The 19,372-nt window shown below is 50.5% G+C and overlaps 1 protein-coding gene and 1 long non-coding RNA gene across 3 annotated transcripts in view; one reads left to right on the forward strand and one right to left on the reverse strand.

Annotated features, from left to right (window-relative positions):
- lrrc75a (leucine rich repeat containing 75A) overlaps positions 1-19,226 on the reverse strand; it is a 61,685-nt gene extending 42,459 nt beyond the window's left edge. The window contains exons 1-2 of one of the 2 annotated variants that reach the window (XM_015367910.2): positions 15,944-19,226; positions 3,177-3,365 (exon numbers count right to left, since the gene is read on the reverse strand). In XM_015367910.2, coding sequence (XP_015223396.2) covers positions 3,177-3,365; positions 15,944-16,204 — 450 coding nt within the window. In that variant the 5' untranslated portion in view covers positions 16,205-19,226. The remainder of the gene's footprint in view (positions 1-3,176; positions 3,366-15,943) is intronic. The other variant, XM_006641133.3, reaches the window with a different exon arrangement.
- Positions 3,771-18,394, forward strand: LOC107079969 (uncharacterized). The gene is made up of 2 exons (XR_011183701.1): positions 3,771-3,872; positions 13,249-18,394. It is a non-coding gene; the product is annotated as an uncharacterized lncRNA (long non-coding RNA).
- Positions 19,227-19,372: the final 146 nt, after the last annotated feature.

Raw genomic sequence — 19,372 nt, forward strand, 5'->3', positions numbered from 1 at the left:
AAACAAACAAAAATCAATAAAAAATCATCATCTTAAAGGATAAATGTCCTCTCTCCTGTGAGATGCGACGCTACGAACAATACCGAGCGGAAAGCAGAACTGAATATCGAGAGGTCTGGGTCACATCTTCAGCAGAGACAAATAATAATGTTCCCCAGGATGGACCCAGACACCCCAGTGTTTACTAGCTCAGGTTCCCTGCTCATGTCAGAGAGACGGGGCTGAAGCAGAGCTACTGAAATACTATCCCAGGCCTACGTACCTGTTCCCACACCCAGTGCAGGCTTTGGGTACGGCCTACTTCTAATTATGTGTATTAATCTTTGCGGATGTAGTAGAGCCAGTCAATCCACATACAGGCCCACCTCTTCATTTCCTTGGAGTTCTGAAGTAGTATCAAATGCTCTGAGACAGATACTATAGGCTGTCAGATCACAATTCTGTCTAGAAACCCAGAAGGACACTGACACAGGGGCACAAGGGCATGGGGGGCACAGTGGTCAGCTGGACAACAGGGTCGGGAGCCATTAGCACCTACAACTGGAGAAACTTCTTTTCACACAGTTGGGAAAGCCTGGATCAAACTCCTCAGCCATGTTGCCGAGGGTGACTCATTAAGAAAAGGTTCGTTTCAGAGGTTAGGCTTGACGATGGAAGGCTGGCTCTGCGGGGGGCTGTCTGACCCCAGTGGACAGACAGGTCATTCAGTCAGGCTCAGCTCTTTCGCCAGCTACAGCCGGCCGAGCGGACAGGGAGTGTCCGCGCACCTAGTGACCAGCTTTAACATTTCTCTTCAAGCTGCACTGGAAACAGCCAGACCAGATTTCTCCTTCTGTTGTTTTCATGGGATTAATATGGGATTTGGAAAATTGTATTCAAGATTAATCAAAGACATTTTGGATTGGACTTTAACCTGACTGTTGGTTGGTTGCTTCTGAAAAAATAAGATTTTGGTTTTAGTAAATAATGTGTCAGGACCTATCCAATATTTGCTGGATGCTGTAAAGGGATTATCAGCACAACTGAGCCACTGTTTACTTCTTTCACATTCAAACATGTTTCAATAGCATTTTTGTACCGACCTCACTGCCTACACTGGCCTAACCTGCAGGAGTCTGCCAGCACAGCCTCCTCTGTCCAGGCTGGGTGATGGTTTAAGAATTGAGAATCCCGGCCAGATGCTGGCTGCTGGAAGCTGAAAGGCAGCCTCCCTGTCCTGGCAAGTGCTGCAGCCCTCTCCTCAGATTGTCGCGTGTTTTACAATAGAACAGCAGGAGACTGTTTCCTCTCTTCTTCCCTTTTCCTTAATATGTGAGCAAATTCAGCTCAACTGCACTAGGAATTTCCCCACAAGAAGTATCCCCAGGGTGCCAGAGAGGCTGAAGATGAGCCCTGTGCTCTCCGTGCTGCCCCGGCTCCCCCCTCTGCCTGCTGCACCGGCTGCACCGCTCTGCCTGCTGCACCGGCTGCACCGCTCTGCCTGCTGCACCGGCTGCACCGCTCTGCCTGCTGCACCGGCTCTCCGCTCTGCCTGCTGCACCGGCTCTCCGCTCTGCCTGCTGCACCGGCTCTCCGCTCTGCCTGCTGCACCGGCTGCAATGCTCTGCCTGCTGCACCGGCTGCAATGCTCTGCCTGCTGCACCGGCTGCAATGCTCTGCCTGCTGCACCGGCTGCAATGCTCTGCCTGCTGCACCGGCTCTCCACTCTGCCTGCTCCCCGCTCTGCCTGATGCACCGGCTCCCTGCTCTGCCAGCCTGCTTGTGTTTTTTATTCCCCTTTCTCAGACCGAAATGTTCTCTTCGGATTAGCCAAGCAGCACCTTTCCAGCAATGTTACTTAGGCATCTTGAAGCACAAAGGCTTGAGAGGGCTGGTGGAAACCAGAATCTTGTCCAGGCTCCCTGCTTTGTTACCAGGATCGGCGGTGACTGTTCAAGGTTTGATGTGATCAGCTGCTGATACTGAAACACTGGATGGATTATTTAATTTGACAGCTGGCCAGGTATTGGATTTCAAGCAAAGTGCAATTACTGTGCTGCAGGTGTAGCTGTGCAGTCAGCTATGATGGGGTGGCAGGGGGGCAGCGGATGACTCACAGTCAGGAGAGAGGAGTGCTGGATTAAAAAGCAGATGCTAAGAAGATCACAGAGTACAATACCCGATTCACCTCACAAAGCTGACTGTTTTAATGTTAAATCCAGCACACCCAGCACCTGCACTCTCCAAACAAAGCCCACCAAGGCAGGATTATCCTGGCTGCTTCTTCTATTTTCAGCCCTTTGTTGTTATGTTTGTTAACAGTTCTGCCCAGGACCAAAAGCAGCTAGAGCAGTGTACATCGCCTCTAAAATTCTTCCCTCTGAAGACTCCCTCTGCTTCTCGACACTCCACAGTGCGGTGTTACTGTGGCTCAGGATCTGCGCCTGTGGATGGTTACCTGTTCAAATCTCTCAGCCGGCAGAGGAATCCTACTCCGTTGGGCCCCTGAGCAAGGCCCTTCACCCCAACTGCTCCAGGGGCGCCGTACAATGGCAGACCCTGCGCTCTGACCCCAAGCTTCTCTCCCTGTCTGTGTGTCTGTGTCTCCCCTGGAGAGCAAGCTGGGGTGTGCGAAATGACAAATTCCTAATGCAAGAAATTGTATAGGGCCAACAAAGTGATCTCTTAACACTGAAACGCAAAGCTGTAAAGATCCTCCCTGACCCCTTCCACCCTGCCCAGCCCATTTACTTTCACTCCCTTCCTGTCAGCGGCTCAGGTCTGCCAAGACCAGGACCAATAGGTTCTGTATCAGCACCTACCTGCAGGATGAGCTTTCATAACCAGTAAAATATTTCATACTTTAGCTGATTGTACGGTATGCTACTAGAGTCAGTTCCAGACACAGCAAAGCCTTTTAGCTTTCATTTCATTTAATGTTCTACACTGAGGCTAATTGTTTTCTCAATTAACCGTGCTGTTTTAATGTGTCTGTGCCCACAGTGCTGAATTCACACAGAGGACATCAGAAGAAGCCCATCCTACAAACGCCTGGTCTTCACAAACCCCAGTGCCTCACAGGTGTGTAAAATGTCAAAATATCGGTCATCATGAGCCGCAGGGAATTCTGGGCTTTCAGGTTCTCAGTGCAACTACTGACTGGCTTTTCTCTTTTATTCCTGGACAGTCAGACATACATGAGGACGAGGAGGTCTGGAACTGGCCCCTTCCAGAGAGGTGTGGGGGTGAGGGCCTACCGTCTTGGGGCAGTGCACGTAGCGGGCCAGGCTGATGATGAGCTCGTGGGTGATGGGGTCCACCAGGTTCCTGAAGCTGGCGTAACGATATAAGACGTCATCCAGGGATGTCGACTCCATCCCCAAATCCTGAGAGGGAGGATGGGGAGAAAAGGTTATTACAACCCAGCTGTGACAGTCACACCTACAGCATTGTACAGTAAACAAATGCTTGGCCCTGTTTCTCCTGCAGGAACTGACACAGGTGGATGGTAGGAGAGTATTGATCTAGGAGTGTGGGTTATTTTAACTTGAGTTCTGTGTGCCCATTTTCACTGTCTCCTCATTCTTTGATCGGTGCTGGCACCAAGTGTATCTTAGGATCCAATCCTGGTCTGAGCCTGGATCTGGGAAGGCTGACTGTAGAAACAAAGTGCTAGGTTATCTCTCTCACAGTCCTTATCTTGGGACACCGCAGAAGGGCATAGAAGTCAGAATGCTTGGCACCATCTGTTTTTTTTATGAGCTGCCCTCCAACTACGCAGGGCTCTGACAGCACCCCAGCCATTCCTCGTAGCCTGCTGCAGTGATCAGGGAGTCACTGTTACACAGAAGAAAGTGGGGCTTTCAGCTCCTGAGATATCCACAATGGGAGAGGTAAGAGCTGCTTTAAAAGCATGAATTGATGCTGACATCGTTGTGTTGTCATTACCGGACACAACTGTGATGTGTGTGCCGCTGCAGTGGTTGTCCTTACACCACAGAGGATACAGCTGACCTGTATGCATGCTTACTGTATCTTCCAGTTAGTCAGCAGTCATTCAGATCAACAAGCAACATCAGGCTACAGGTGTACTCTATTTAGGGAAGGCTGAGAAGATTCCTTCCACAATTCTAAAGTCTTCACTAAAGACATCTTTACAGTGTCAGGTACAGTGCAGAAGACTGTTCATAACCAATTATCTGCATCCTCTCTGGACCCCCTTGTGAATGTGAATCTACAATTCAAGGCATTTTCCTTGGTTAATTAACAATAATTAAGTCTCTTATAATGCTTTGGCTGTGGCTCCATCACTGGACTCGCACTGCAGCAGTGGGCTGTGGGCAGAGGGAGGCCACAGTGCAACAGTGCCACAGCCCCTGCGGGCTGCCTGGCACGTGGGCACAGGCGGGAGAAAACTGCCCTCGTCTCAACCGCGCCTCTCGGGGGGGCGGGGGACTATCGCAGCAGAGTCTCCGTGGACGCCTGGCGCCGACCGAGGCCCGCCGGTGCCCTGCTGCACCCGGGGTACAGCCGGCCAGGGCACAGGGGTCCAGACGCGCGAGGCGGTCTCACGCTGTCGCACACACGCACACACAAGCCACCCGGCTGCCTCAGCATCATTCCGCCTGCCCGTCAGGCAGACGAGCAGCAGTTCACACATTTCAGCTTCATGCCACAGAAACAAACACCCTTCTGCAGCTGCTCCCACCCAAGCATTGCCAGAAAAATCCAAAAGCAACGCCGCTAAAGAGGTTTTCCACAGCAGAGAAAAGAATAAAAAAAAATAACAAATCAAAGCTTTCCGGAGCACATTGAGGAAATGAATAATGTGATTGTACAAAGAGAAAGTGATGAAGTGATTTCTGCTTTGTGTGCCTCCAAGGCAGTCCTTCTGACTGGAGGAATAATATACAAATATAGAGATGACCTTGAAATGTAGGCTCTGGGCTGGAGGCTCTGCTATAAAAGCTGCACATCTGGGGGGATGGTTGAGCCCCGTGTCTGGCCTGTGCTGATCCGGGCTGGGCTAGTTGCGGCAGTGGCCTCGGAGCTGGCCAGACTCCCGCGGGCTCATGGTGTGGTCAGGGGGCACTCCTCCTCGCAGACGCGAACTCCCCCGCAGGCCCCGGGGAAGCAGGGGCGGGAATGGGGGCTTTTAGGAATCCCGATAATCATCCTCCAGTACAATCGTGTCTCCCACATTCCTCTCACGTGTCAGGCGCGTGTACAGCCAGTCACAAACAAGTGTCCGTGCGCGCAGAGATTCATCAGAACGGCTTTCGATGGATTTCGGAATTTAAAAACCAATTGATTTTTTTTCCCATGACGTCTGAAACACGTCTGCAGAAATAAGTATAATTAGAATGCCGGAGTCTGACTCTTCAGTAATTACAAATTCCAATCAAGTTAACAATAAGGAGGTCAAAGCTGGATAATCTTTTCTAGGGACAAATATGAAAGCTTCTTAAAACCGTCTCATGCAGTAATACAAAGCTATATCATCGTAAAAGCGGGTTTTACAGCTTCCTTTTAAAGAAATGCATTAAAGCATGTATGTTTGACGCAGTCCTATATGAAAAATGAATGAAGATGATGACTTAACAAATAGAGTGTACTAGAGGGGACTTTTAACTCTCAAGGAGGAAGTGTAAGAGCCCGTCTTCCTCTGATCTTCCAGAGATCAGACAGAAAGCCTGCATCACTGGCCCTAATCAGAACCCACATCCCAGCACTGCTAATTGAAAATCTCAAGACAAGCTCCAAGTGTATTATCTCCGGGCAAAGCTTTTTAGTGCTTTCATTGCATAAGAAGGCTCATTAATTCCAGATTCAATTATGCATCCATTTCCATGGTTTCCAAATTAATTTGAATGGGGCACAAATGCAGTCAGGACCGAAGACCTCCAGCCTCACAGAACTGGTCTTAAGCAGCGTAGCAGAAGCGAGAGGGGAAAGGCCATCAGATCTTCACGACCTGACTGGAACATGCCTGTCGGGCACAAAACGCAAAGAAAATAAACTGAGAAAGACAGCAAAGCGTGGGACAGTATTGGAAAAAGACATGATAAGGGGAATGGCTGGATGTGAAGTCAAACTAAAGGAATCCGCAACTGTACCCCAACAGGAAGACTGGACCAACAAGGGGGGTCGCGTGGAAGATGATAGTACGCAGATTGTGGGAATGGCAGGGACGCGGAAGATGGGAATCTGCACAGGGGGCCTGCGGTGGCCTTCATCTGGCAGGGCCCTCAAAAGAACTGCCGGCGATGATGAAGAAAATGACACTGGACGGCTGGATGGGAAGACTCCCCCAGAACTTCTTTCCGACAGAGTTCAGTTATCGGAACTCTGGCACAAAGTGTTCCAACACGTCTGGAGACGAAGCGTCAAGATGGTTACCTGTCTCACCCAAAGCCCCTGACCACCAGGTAAGGTGGGGATGGGTGCCTGTGCACCCTGGAATGGTGCCTGGAGGTGCAGGGCAGTAGTGGTTCTGAATGATGGAAGAGACTCTCAGCATCTTATTTCTCTTACGATGTGCCTCTTTGCTATCGTGATGTTAGTAGCCCTTATTTAGAAAAACCCTGGCATGATTTCAACATCTTCAGGGTTCACAGCTAGTTCAACAGCCCCCAGTGGCCAGCGCACCACACCACACCCAGCCTGGCCTGAGTCCAGAGGACTCTGAGCAGCAGGACCTCCACGGAGATCTCCTGGGAAACACCAGCATTCTGTCTTCACCTGATTTCCCAGAGGCCTGGGGAGGAGAGGTTGATGACCGCTGCTCTTTGTCTTGGCTCATTTTGCTGTTTGCCTTTGTTAACTGCATGTTTCAGCAAACACTGAACCTGAGGAGGCTCATCTGCAGCACAACAACTTGAACCACCTACACAAAAGAAAAGGCATGGAGCAGCATATTCAATATGCAGTCAGTCAGGACTGAAATAAAAGGTTAAATTCGCACTGAAGTCATGACAAATAAAATCTGTGTATGGAAATATGGAGCAAACTGAATAGAAGTTAATGAAGAAAGAAAATCAATTTGGAGCCTGTACGCATGTATGAAGGATTATAATTAAGAGCAGGTGTGTTGCACTTCCGATAAATCAATAATGAGGTTCTGAAGCTGATATGCTGTAGCAACTGGAGACAGCGATGGTGCAGTGATGACAGACATCACTGGGCTGTTTCTGGTTGAAAATACAATGACCATTGACCCCTTGAGGTCTCATTTCAGCATGAGCTGATATTGAATTGGGGCTCCAGCAGTAATTCAGCTCATTTAACAGAGACCTATTCGGGCAATTATACCGCAGTGAGACTTGACTGAATGCTAAAGCAATATCTATGACTCACAAAGGGAAGACATCCAGGATGGCGCTCAGAGGGAGCCCCCTGAGGAGGGGCAGATGACCTCTGGCGACTGACAGTAACAGAGCAGCCCCACACACAGAACTGCCTGTGGCCCCTCAGTCCATAAGGATCCCCCAAAATGTTTTCAGCCACATCAGTTTACTTTAACTTTGCAATCCCACATGCACTTTAGCCTCTCACGCTGGTGTCAATGTGAGCCGTTAGGACTCCTGATGCAAGTCCTCATGCAAGCACGTAGGAGAGGCTACAAAGGAGAATAGGGCTTTCCTCAGCTGGTTGTCTGCAGGTTTTCCAAAAAATGTGAGGATCTCATCCACGTCATTCCCTGGAGGATCTTGGTGAGATCTGTATCGCTACAGCTGGACAGGCAGTTCCAGGCCCCCTAGGACACCACATACATACGGCCAACAGGGGGGGCAACAGAGGCTGAGTGGTGAAGCTCATCTGGTTGCCAGAAAGCAAACGAGAAAGTTTTCTGAACATGTAATGCTTATGTGCTGCTATATTTCCCCCATAAAGCCTTGCTTGTCTTAATTAATCTTCTTGTAATCTATCCCAGTCCCTGCCTGCAGAGAGCCCCCGAGTACCAATCCTTCATGCTTCACAGACCAACCAGGAACACTGATCTCCTAATGAGGACACCACTAACAGCAGAGCCGCCACAACTGGACAGCTCCTGGGTAATTGCTCAATTCATAGCCTTTTCCATTGCTTCCTAGTTTGTATGAAAAATGGTGAACAATTCCTCAATTATTTGATAATTAATAACACTTAACTTTCAATACTTTGTTCTGGCCCACAGTTCATCACTACACGATGCAGGAAGTCATAAAATGAAGCAAATATTTTTTCACTAATGAGCCAAAACCCAGTCTGGAATAATACAGGAACAAGCGCAAAACTTGTACAGTTGCTCGAGAACAGCATGTTATTTTTCAATTTAATGAGTCATACAGGAACCAGCATCTGATTTCTACCAAGCCAAAGCTGGTCTGTTTTCTACTGCACGTTTTACACAGCACAGAGGGGTACAGGAACCTGGGAGGAAAGCAGCCCACTTCCTGACGAGTGCGAGACAGGAACACACAGAGAACCGTCTCCGCGAGTGCCAGCCAGCAGAGGCAAATCCAGCTTTAAAACAAGCCCAGAAAAAAAATATTGATTTGGGAATTGCAAATGAGACGTGCACAATTAGGAAGAACATAAATCTCTGATTAATTATGGCAAGAAAATCAGGATGTACAAATGAAAATGTGGAGACACGCTGCCTAATCAATGTCATCGAGATTTTCACACCCTTCCTTGTCTGGAAACAACTTTATCCACTACCGAGAAACCCGTTTTGGAAAACCCTAAATCCTAAAAGAGATCAGGAAGATGAGACAACTCAATCTAGAGTGAGTGGTTATTCTTATGAACAAGACTCGCTGCTAGAAGTAATAATAATAATTGCTTTCACTTATATAGCGCTTTTCTGGACACTCCACTCAAAGCGCTTTACAGGTAATGGGGATCCCCTCCACCACCACCAGTGTGCAGCCCCACCTGGATGATGCGACGGCAGCCATAGTGCGCCAGAACGCTCCCCACACCCCAGCTCTCAGTGGGGTGGAGAGCAGAGCAATGAAGCCAGTTCACAGATGGATATGATTAGGAGGCCATGATTGGTAAGGGCCGATGGGAAATTGGGAAGTGTGTAATAATTAAAGTAATACAAGCCAGATCACTATGTAAATCAAACTTTAACCCTGGAAAATCATACACTTAATTTAACGGTGTGCGGTCTGTGTTCCTGCATTCTGCAATCCACTGAAGCACATCATCTGAAACAGAATAAACTTGAAAATTGATTTGCTGCCTTTGAAATCCTCTGCAGTGTGCACATTCACCTGGGATACTGGGATGAAAGTCACATCGACTCAGAGAGGCGTGCAGAAGGCGGCCAGGAGAAATGTACCATTTCATGCGGATATCTGTCCCTGCCCCATGGCCTCCAAACTGCAGCACAGTCACGACAGGACTCTCACTCCGATGACAGCCCCTCACACTGCACTGCTCCATCTGGAGCTGCAGTCTAGACATCTGCTTCTTTGAAACCAGCTTTCAGAGATATTGTTATGTAAAGGAAGGGTGTTTATAGAGGTTAAATATTACACAGATATTAGTCAGTCCTCACACCAAGTTGTGTACAAGAAAATTATTGAAGTGAAATAATTAAACGCCCCCACTGGCCAAGAAGCACCAAGCAACATCACAAGGCTTGATTTTGTGTGGATTTTGGGAATTTGGTAGATGAAAAATAAGCAATAGCTTAAAATACATGTATGCATTAAAACTAGAAACAACAACAACACCACAAAACACAGAAACTAAGATTTACAAACTCTTCTGTACAGTTGAGCTCCAGATCACAAACGCCTAGCCTTTCACAATCACTCACACCAGCTTGGCACCCTATACAAGAACGCATTCGAATACAAACAAGTCTAACAAACTGTGCCTGGTGGATTAAAAAAAAAAGGAAATGAGATATTAGCACACGTATGAAAAATACAGCTCCTTATCCTGCTTTAATCAGGATCCCTGCAGTGCCCAACTCCTGTTAGGTTTTGGTTCATCAGTGAGGAGTCTGGCTGGTGAAGACTGTCTGTAGTGGTGGCACATTCACTCTAATATCGGACTACACCTCACGACAGTCCACTCTCACGACTCTCCTTGTGATCACCACTGTACTTACAAAAGCAGATCACAGGGCTGGCTGGGCCTCTGCAGAGAGTTCCACACTCCAGGGGTGTCAGGACCCCGGAGACCTGGGACATTCAGCTGGGGGAGCGGCACCTCTGATCACATGACTCTGTCTAGCCATTCTCATCACTCTGGTGCCAGAGTATGGTTCTTCATGACAGTATAATTAATAATCAATACATCTAACCCCTTCTTAACACAGAAATGCATAATTAATAAGCAATATCTCACTCCTTCTTAACAGAGTACTACTGAAATAATAATCAGGTTCACCCCTTCTTAATACAGAACTATATAATAATCAATATCACCTCTTTTTATCACATACCATATAAATAATCAACATCGCACCCTAGTTTGAGTTTCAATTAAAAAAATGATGAGTCAAAAGCTGGAAACCAGCAGCCCGAATCAATGGAGAAAACTGCAAGAAGAAAAGCATTTCATAAAATGAGTAAAAAAGAAAAGAATCCAGTTAAAGGAGTATAATGAAAACTGGTAAAAAAAGATGTCATGCTGAGAGAAAGAAAAGACTTTTTCGATGTTACAACATCGAAAGGACAATAAAGGATGACGCATCACAAAGGATAAAGTGGAAAACTTTTAAACCATGAAAAGGAAACAGCTGATGTATTAAATGAATATTTGAGGTGCTCACCAAGGAGGAAATCAACAGACAAGGCTCTGTATTAGCCAAAATCAGATTATCAGAAAGCTTGTGTAACGTTCCTCGTAAATCATTACTCTCAAACTGCCTGGAGTAAGCATTCAGGGTAAGGTGTGTCTTCGAGCATTGGTTGATGGGTAGGAAACAGCACAGACAAGGTGGGAATTTAGGGGTACCACATGGACCTGTATGTGGCCCACTGCACTTCCTGATTGATATCAATGACCTGGATTTGGGTGCAGTGAGTAGACGAGTCAAGCTCACAGATAATACCGCAATAGGAACACAAGAAGGATTACAAATGTGAAGAGGCCACTCACCCCACCCAACCCATTGGGGAGTTAAACCAAAACCCAGAAGAGTAGTGAACACCGCAGAGGCAGAAAACGAAATTCAAATCGACTTAGACAGAATTCAAGACTAGACAAAACACCAGACAGAAGACATTTAATGTTGACAAGTACAGAGTGCTACATGAGGAAATATCCATTTAAGGTTTTTTAGCCATTTGCCCTGCTTCAGAACACATTCCAAACAGGAGCCTCCAGAAGAGGAGGAAGGTAGTACCCAAGCCTGAACACATTGTGGTCATTTCTCCTTCTAGACATTTTTTCGCGATTTCATTAGAGCAGAGCAGAACTCCAGGAAATCAAATGATATGCTAGGCTGTTGTATAATAAAGTGTCTGAAATTATTATTTGAATTTTGAAGCCAAGCAGAGCCCCTGGGTTCTTTTCTGCAAAGAGAAAAAGACGAGAGAGCGGGGGAGTGACAGACTGATTGAGAGTCCTCTCCTGTTTAATTAACTTGCCATGAAAAACAAGGGAGTTTTCCACCTCTCTCAGCAGGTGGATGTGACTCGTGGCCAATCTCAGAGCTACAAGGAGGGCAGAACTGCCAGCCTTGGGCAGCAGCACCATCAACAGTCTGTTCCACCAATCAGAAAACCAACAGAAAATTCCTCATCCTCTGACAACCGCAATCACTAAACCAGCAACACCAGCAGACATAGCTGCGATTTAAACAGCAGGAGAGGATAATACCAGTCAGGATTTCAGGAAGAACTTGCTATTCTGACAGAGGCTGAGAGCAAGGTGGTAATGTATACACAAATACAAACACAGAGGATGTGCCTGAGAGTGAACTCTTCTGGACAGTAGAAACAAATAACTTCCTGCTCATGGGCTAAGCGAGTGGCTCAAACAGTAATGACTCTTGATCTGATAGTTTATACCTGGGTTCAGATACGAGTGGAGTCAGTATGGGACTTCATCTGAAAAAGACTGCTCTTCCACAGAAGACCTTACAGGGTCATGTCATCTCAGGTGCAGGCGTGCATACAAAGATACATACATTACCTACATGACCAAATCCATATATCACCAAGCAATAAGCACTTGCATTATTAATTAAAACTGTTCACACACATTGTGATATTAACCCTCCCCACAGCCACCAGCACTTCAGTCCTGATGAAAGATTGCCATCTGCACTCCATCATCGAACCCCAGCCAAACCGCAGCCCTGCTCTCCCCCCTTCTGGAGCTGGTCGCCCAGCTGGGGAGGGGCTGTAGCAGAGGGCTTCCAGTGGTCGTGGCTCTAGCTTGTCATGATACACTGTCCAGGCTAAACACATTAAAGCATTTAGCCCTGCATATTCTCCATAAAACCCCATTACGGCTTTTCACATTAAGTGATTAGCATTATAACATGGGACTTAACCGCTGTAACATAACACTGAACAACTAGGGGATGACATCAGGAGCAAAGCTATGGTCCCCACCGCCTTCTGCCACAGAGCAAAGGCAAAATCTCAAGCAGAGACACTGGATCACATCTGATCCATCCTGTATGCAAATCCAGTGGTTCTCTAAGATTCAGGTTTCCCAGGTTTTAAGGGAAGGGCCAGCGTGCAGAGATATGATAAGACAAGGGAAGAGAAAGGTTACAGAGAGAGGGGGCGATTCGCCTCAGTGGTTCAAGAGTTCAATCAAGGACCCAGGCAGGCGGCGCCCATCACGTGGCCAACGAGTTTTACTGAGCCCCTGCATGATAAAAAACGAAGGATCTTGCACCAAACAGGAAACAGATACCTTAATTTATGACCGGTAATGAATCGATCTAAAGGGAAATACTGGACCTGATATTTTTAGCGTCTCATTTATTTGTACACATTTATACAACTGGGCACTGCCCTGGTGCGATCTTTATGTATTAATAATCTCAAGTCCTATTATTAATCCGTATGTTTATACCTGTCGGTTTCGTCTCACACCTCTCTTCACCACTCCTGACTTCACACCTCCTGATTGGCCACTCTGCTCCCGCCTCCCGCTCCTCCTCTCTCCCAGCTTTTGTTCTCCCGCTACATTACCTTTGCCTACTGTCTTCCTCACACCTGATCAAGGCCCCACGGCAGAAACGTTGTGTTTTCTTTCTTCTCTTTTCAGCCTGGAATAAACCTCTTACTTGTTCCTTTGCAGCCTCCGCCTGCTGACGCAGCTCCCCACCTGAACTACTTCAACCTATTATTATAATCTTCTTATGAGCCCTAAGAGGATACAAATCCCCTTTATCCACTCAGAGCACTTCGCTCTCTTGTACAACAGCAGGGTCTCGCTTGGGATTTGAACCCACAACCTTCCTTTCAGGGTCCCCAGCTCACTGCTGCACGGTGGTGGGGTCTTTTCTGACTCAGACAAGCCAGGTTTCCTCGATCAGAAAAGGCTGGCCTGGAACATCATTCTTATCCCTCCTGGATGCCCCACAGCAAGGCTGACTATCATCCCGTTAGCCCCTGGCTGGACCACCTGCTGCCCGGCTGAGCTCCTGGCACCCTGTCCTGCCTTCAACACGCCTCGCCCTCCCCTGCCATTCACCAGCGGGTTCGGTCACGGCGGGCACTGGTAGCTCACAGCACGTAACACCGCTGCTGCTGTTGATAAAATGAGCAGAAAGGACAGGAGTCGGCTCAGAAGAGCTTTTTACGTCCCCTGGAAATCCTGAACTGATCCGTTCTCGTCTTTCATCGTGGGGCTTTAAATATTTCACTGTCTGTCTGCTTCAGCAATAGGAGCTGCTGGGCAGGAGGAGCATCACAGGGGTACAGGCTGCTCTGCAAGCTTCACAAACAAACTCACTGGTGCCGGTGTGCCACCTGCCGAGCCCCCCGCGGGTCCGATCCCAGGGATCCCAGCACCCACAGAGCCGGAAATCTGCTCCGAAACACCAAGTGCCACTGAGGACCTTTTTCCGAAAAATTATAAAAAAAACCCCAAAGAAAACATGTCAACTGCTGCTTCCGAATTATGAGTCAGCATCCTGTAAGATTTAGGATGACACTTCAAAACATCGGCATGTCCTGTGTTTGTCAGAGAGCAGAGAGCGCTGTAGTCTGGGGTCTGGGAGACCAGGGGTGTGCGGGTTTCCAGCCCCGGAGGAGCTCTGGCATGTGCTCTGAGCAGAGCAGGACAGCAGGACCAGCCGCCGGCTCTGGAACGACAGGTCCTGTGTGCCAGGGGCTGCCACGCAGAGGAAGCAAAGGAGACCGGAAGTAGTGCACACGTATGACGCAGGCCAGCTAGAACGCGGCACACATCCATGTCCGTCTGTCCCGGATCTCTACACACGACCTCCCCCGTAACGGTGAAGCAGGCTGCCCCCCCCTTCTTTAAATGTACCCCTTTTTAAACAACATGCGTCACTGCACAGAGGAAAAACCAGCGACGACACAGACCTTCCTCTGGAAAGCTAAGTACCTGCAGGGAGTGGACACCAATGACCCCATATTTCCTGCAAGGTCACCTCAGCCCCCACCAGTAGGAGGCGCTGCAGATATGGTCTGACAGGCCTCCTGTGTGGTGAATCAGGCTGGTCACCTTCACCTCCGGCGCCTCTGGCATCACCACGCACGATTCCACACAGGTACTCTGGGACATCCCGTACAGCGAAGCGTCCCCAGAGAAGCTCAAATTAACTTCAAGCTCACAGGCAGCCGATATAAATGTTCATTCCTCCAGCGCCAACCCCGTACAAGCAGTACGCCGTCTGAACTAAAGGAGGACCTGCTCGCAGCAGCTGATCATGAAAGACAAACTTCTTGACGACTTCGCCAGCAGACAGAGTGTCAATGGGAGGCAGGAGAGACGGTGCCATTTTAATTCAGGAAGAAGGGGCACACAAACAACACCTCCTGCTGGCTTGAGGAGCTCGACTCTCGCCTGTTCCGACCAGTTTGTGCTCGAAGCCGTCAATGCCGGGCTTGGAGCCCCTCACCAGCGTCCGCCAGTCTGAGGGAGAAGACCCGGCTGCATCGGGCGTGAACAGGGGACTGCTCTTCAACTCCCCAAGCACAGCCCTGTCCTTTACCTCATTACAACCATTCTGGCCTCCAGACACTCAGGTTTGAAGAAAGTCCAACTTTCCTTCTTGTCCATCATGACGACGTGCACGATCCACGGACTCAACATCTTGTCACCAGAGCAAACCCCAAGAAGCCTGTCTAGGGGAAACCCAGGAGTGCCCTAGTCACCCCTGTGGGGCCACACGGGGCCCCTGGTCGCCCCTGTGGGGCCATGAGTTTTCCTGTTGGAGCAGAAACCAAGACTGTCACTCAGGTGGCACGAGCGTGAGGCTCAGGCCAGAGCTGGGTCCTGCTCAGCTTCTCCGAGACGGATGCCGAGCTGCTGACAGTCCCCTGGAGGACTGGGTGGGACAGAAGGAGCGCCGCGCAGGCGGCTCTGCCCTCTCTAACGACTGAGAGACCCCGTCCGGTCTCCTGCTGGCAGCTCAGCGCCCCTCCTGCAGGGGGCGCAGTCGCCTGCGGCAAGCGAGCGCATCAGTGACCCGCAGCTGCCGGAGAGAGCGTGGCTCCCTCATGCCCAGAGGGCGATCCGGATCTGATCCGTGCTGCCTCCCTCGTCCACGCTGCCATCCGGGACAGCAGCCCGGGCTCTGCCGCGACAACTATGGCCAGAACGTCACTGCATAGCCTGCGGCAGTGTGGCTCGGACGGTAAGGAGCATTACACTGCAGGACAGACTCACGTGTTCGGGCTGTTTGCAGAAAGCGCCCTGCGGTGTCAGTTATGTGTTATTGCAGTTTGCCAGGACTACTGTAGCTCTTTCTTGGCCTACGATACAACGAGACAAGGGGTTCCCCCGCCCTTCTCTCTCTCACCTGTCGCAGGTTCTTCAGCAGCTCCGTGGCCTCGTCCTGCTTGCCCTGCTGGGCCATGGCCATCATCTCCTGGATCATGCCGACGCGCCTCAGGTAGGGCGGCGGGGTCGCGCCCTTGCCGAAGCGCTCCCCGGGTTTCAGCACCAGGGAAGCGAAGATGTCGCCGCGCTCCTTGGTCGGGGTGCGCTTCCAGGAGGCCGGGCCGTGCTGCGGGCTCTCCCCGCTCTCCGGACCGCCGCCTTTCGTCTGCTTGGTGCCCATGGCGTCGGACTCTCCAGCGGGAAACGCGGACACCGGCCCCGCGGTCGCCTCATACAAACTTTTTTTTTATTATTTTGTGGCGGCTGTTATTCAAATAATGTTGTTTACGGAAAGTAGAAAGAAAGAGAGAGAGAGAGAGGGAGGGAGGTTTCGCGGGCTGGCTAAAAGGAACAGGCGGCCGCAGTGCTGTCGCGGCTCGGGTACGGAGTCGAGCGGCTACCCCGCTCGCGGAGACGGAGCCGCCGTGCCGGTGACTGCCGAGCCCCCCGCCGCGCCGCGGGCTGCCGAGAAAATAAACTGAAATTCCCACTCTCGCCACGAGAACACGAGAAGTAGGTTATCCGTACAAACGAGCAGCAACTGTCACTCCCTCCTGTTGACCAGACGGGCTCTTCTTTACAGCGGGCAGCGGGTAACTCGTTTTCCACACAAACGTTTATCGCCGTAAATCATTGAATTCCCAGTTTTGTATCGCGGATTACATCGCCTTCGTGAGCGTTATTCCTGGCCAGGCGGGCCCATTTCCAGCTACACACTAAGTAACTCCAGAAGTTCAGGAATCCTCTGAACGCCACAGTTAACTCGGGGCGAAAGAGTTTGGGTGAAAGAGCCGATCCCCGTCAGAAAATTCATCCGCACACAGCCGCGATCTGGCCACAGCGATCTGAGTACAGCCCACACGGCCGAGCCGGTCCCCCAGCGAGTTCACCATCTCCCGGCCCTCCGACCCGTCACGGCATCCCGGGACTCCCGCCTCCCCTCGCTCGGCAGCACCACATCCTCCGCGGGAGAAAAGTGCAGTCAACGGCCTCGACTCCGCCGACGAGGCGACGTCTCCCGCATAGTTTTGTGCGGGTTGAGCCAGGGAAAGCGGCAGGAAAGACGAGCTGTACGCGGAGTTAATGGGCTGACAACGAGTCGAACCGTCCGAGACAAATCCGGACGGATCCGTTCCTCTTCCCCGAGACTTGGGTTGTAGCTGCCGGCTGGCTGCGCCGCAGGAGACAAGTTGAAGCAGGCGGCCGCCGTGAGCGAGAAAGTGAGAGCGCCGGGGCGGAGAGGCGCAACTCCTCCACAGCGCCAAGTGAGCTCTGAAGGGATTCCCCCGGTACTCCTGCTGCACGGTGCGTCCTCTCCCCGTCACTCCCGGAGAGGACTGCTCCTCAGAGTCGCGCTGGGAGACGCAGAGATGCTCTGAGTGGACGGAGACGGAGGAACAGGGAAGGGGGGTGACGGAAACACTGTTGACTTCTCAGTCCGCCGTCGCTCCCGCAGGTATCGCGCTTCCCGAGGAAAAGCTCCACAGATTTGTCAGAGGGGGCGGCTCTCTCGTCTGGTAGGTGTAGATACTCTGCCTGGCTCGGCTTCGTATCGGAAATGACAGTGTCCTCAGGGAGGCAGATAGGAGATTAAAACAGCCGCCACGCCTCAGCCCCACTGAGCGCCGCGTCCGTCCCGAGACCCACCTGCACGCGCGACTGGCTGGCAGCGGGGGCTCGCGCCTGCGAGGAGCGAGGAGCGAGGAGCGGGGAGGGGTCGGGCTCGTGCTGCGCTCCTGGGCGCGCGGCAGCCGCTGCACGGGGACTCGGGTCCGTCCGGAAACTGGCTGTGGCAAAGTCGCGTGAAGAAAACCTGCGATCCGACCACATCAATGCGCGTAAAACTCCAGACAAAGGAGCTACAGCCCAGCGCTCCAAAACACGGGGAAACTTGGGCGCAGGGGTGAAGTGACCTATCTCGTCAGTGTGGGGGGCATATTGCTAGCCGTGGGCAGAGCAGCGTGAGACTGATTGTTTGAAACAGCTCTTCACTTGGTCTGAAGAAGCTGGTCGATGCTGTGTTCGGTCACATATTCATCATCATGGTGGGTTATTTTTTTTTTTCATTTTCTGGGAAGGAACTGTGTGAGCTGTTTATTGTACGTATTCCAGACAAAATACAGTCGAGCCACGCAGATGCCGAACAGACCAAGGGGATCGCTGAAGCTCTTCTCGAGTCGGATTCGTGGCGATACTGCAGCTGGGATCGACTGGGGTCCCCAGAGATGGGTGCTTTCGTGTACTGTTCAGCCCCGGGACACGGACGGACTTGGACTCTGTTTCGAAATTCTTGCAGGTCTCCCCGAGTTGTCGTGCAGGGCAGCGATCGTATGTTTCCCGAAATATAAAATAAAGTTCTGTCTTATTTGGAGTCTGCAACGGGTTTCTTCTCCGGCGAACGGGGAAGGGAATCCGCGGTCAATGGGGACCGAGAGGCCAGTCCAGTCCAGTCCAGTGCAGCCGGAGGACGACTCATTCCGGGCTTGCCCGCGTAACGCGCTCGCTCTCTGCCCACGAAATTCACACGCCGCGTTGTTAGTCAGCGCAGGTGCCACGGCGTGTGTCATTAACATTCAAGAAAACGTAAACACTCATTACGATCAATATTCAAATGAATGCAGGCCAGTATTTCTGCTGCGGACGTGACTCAGGTCTGTAATGACCTGAAAACGCTGCCTTGCGCTGGTTCTGCTGGCAGGGTGTCTGATCCCGGGAAACCGGAGCGCTTTTCCTGCTGTTCCAGCGGGACCGGAACGTAAACAAATCCCGACTTGTCCCCCGTGAGCCACGATTTCTAAAAAAAACAAAATCTGGTTTTTCCATCCGTGTTGGTGACGAATCAACAAGAACACTCGTGAAAACGATTGTATCCGGGGTCCCAGTTAAGACGGGAGGGAAGTAAGAAAAATTCCCATCGTTACCCTCCTCCAATATGGGGGTGTAAATAGTTACAGATTCACAACTTCAGGGGGTCCGGAGAAAATAGCAACATGATTGCAGGTCTCCTTCTTCTGCAGTTCTCTCTTTGACTGTCGGTTTATCTATGTCTGCAATAAATGTGTCAAAGCCCAATGTCCCCACGTGCTTTGGTCCCAGTGTCCTTCTCTGACCCTTCCTGTACTGTCTCTCTCTCTGGACTGTGACGGGCAGAGTCAATCTCAGTGAAAGACCCACGCAGTGCTTGCTCTCTTCCTTCAGCATGAGAGCACGCAGAGAAACAAGCTGCTTTTTGTTTTTGTTCGGGGAACGGTTTAACGACCCGCATCAAAATATTGAGGCTTTGGGTGAGCTGGGAATTATCATCACAGTGTCGCAGCGTAAGTATAACCTGCAGGTAAGACCTGCCTGT

Source organism: Lepisosteus oculatus, chromosome 26, assembly GCF_040954835.1.
Source record: "Lepisosteus oculatus isolate fLepOcu1 chromosome 26, fLepOcu1.hap2, whole genome shotgun sequence".
Classification (NCBI taxonomy): Eukaryota; Metazoa; Chordata; class Actinopteri; order Semionotiformes; family Lepisosteidae; genus Lepisosteus; species Lepisosteus oculatus.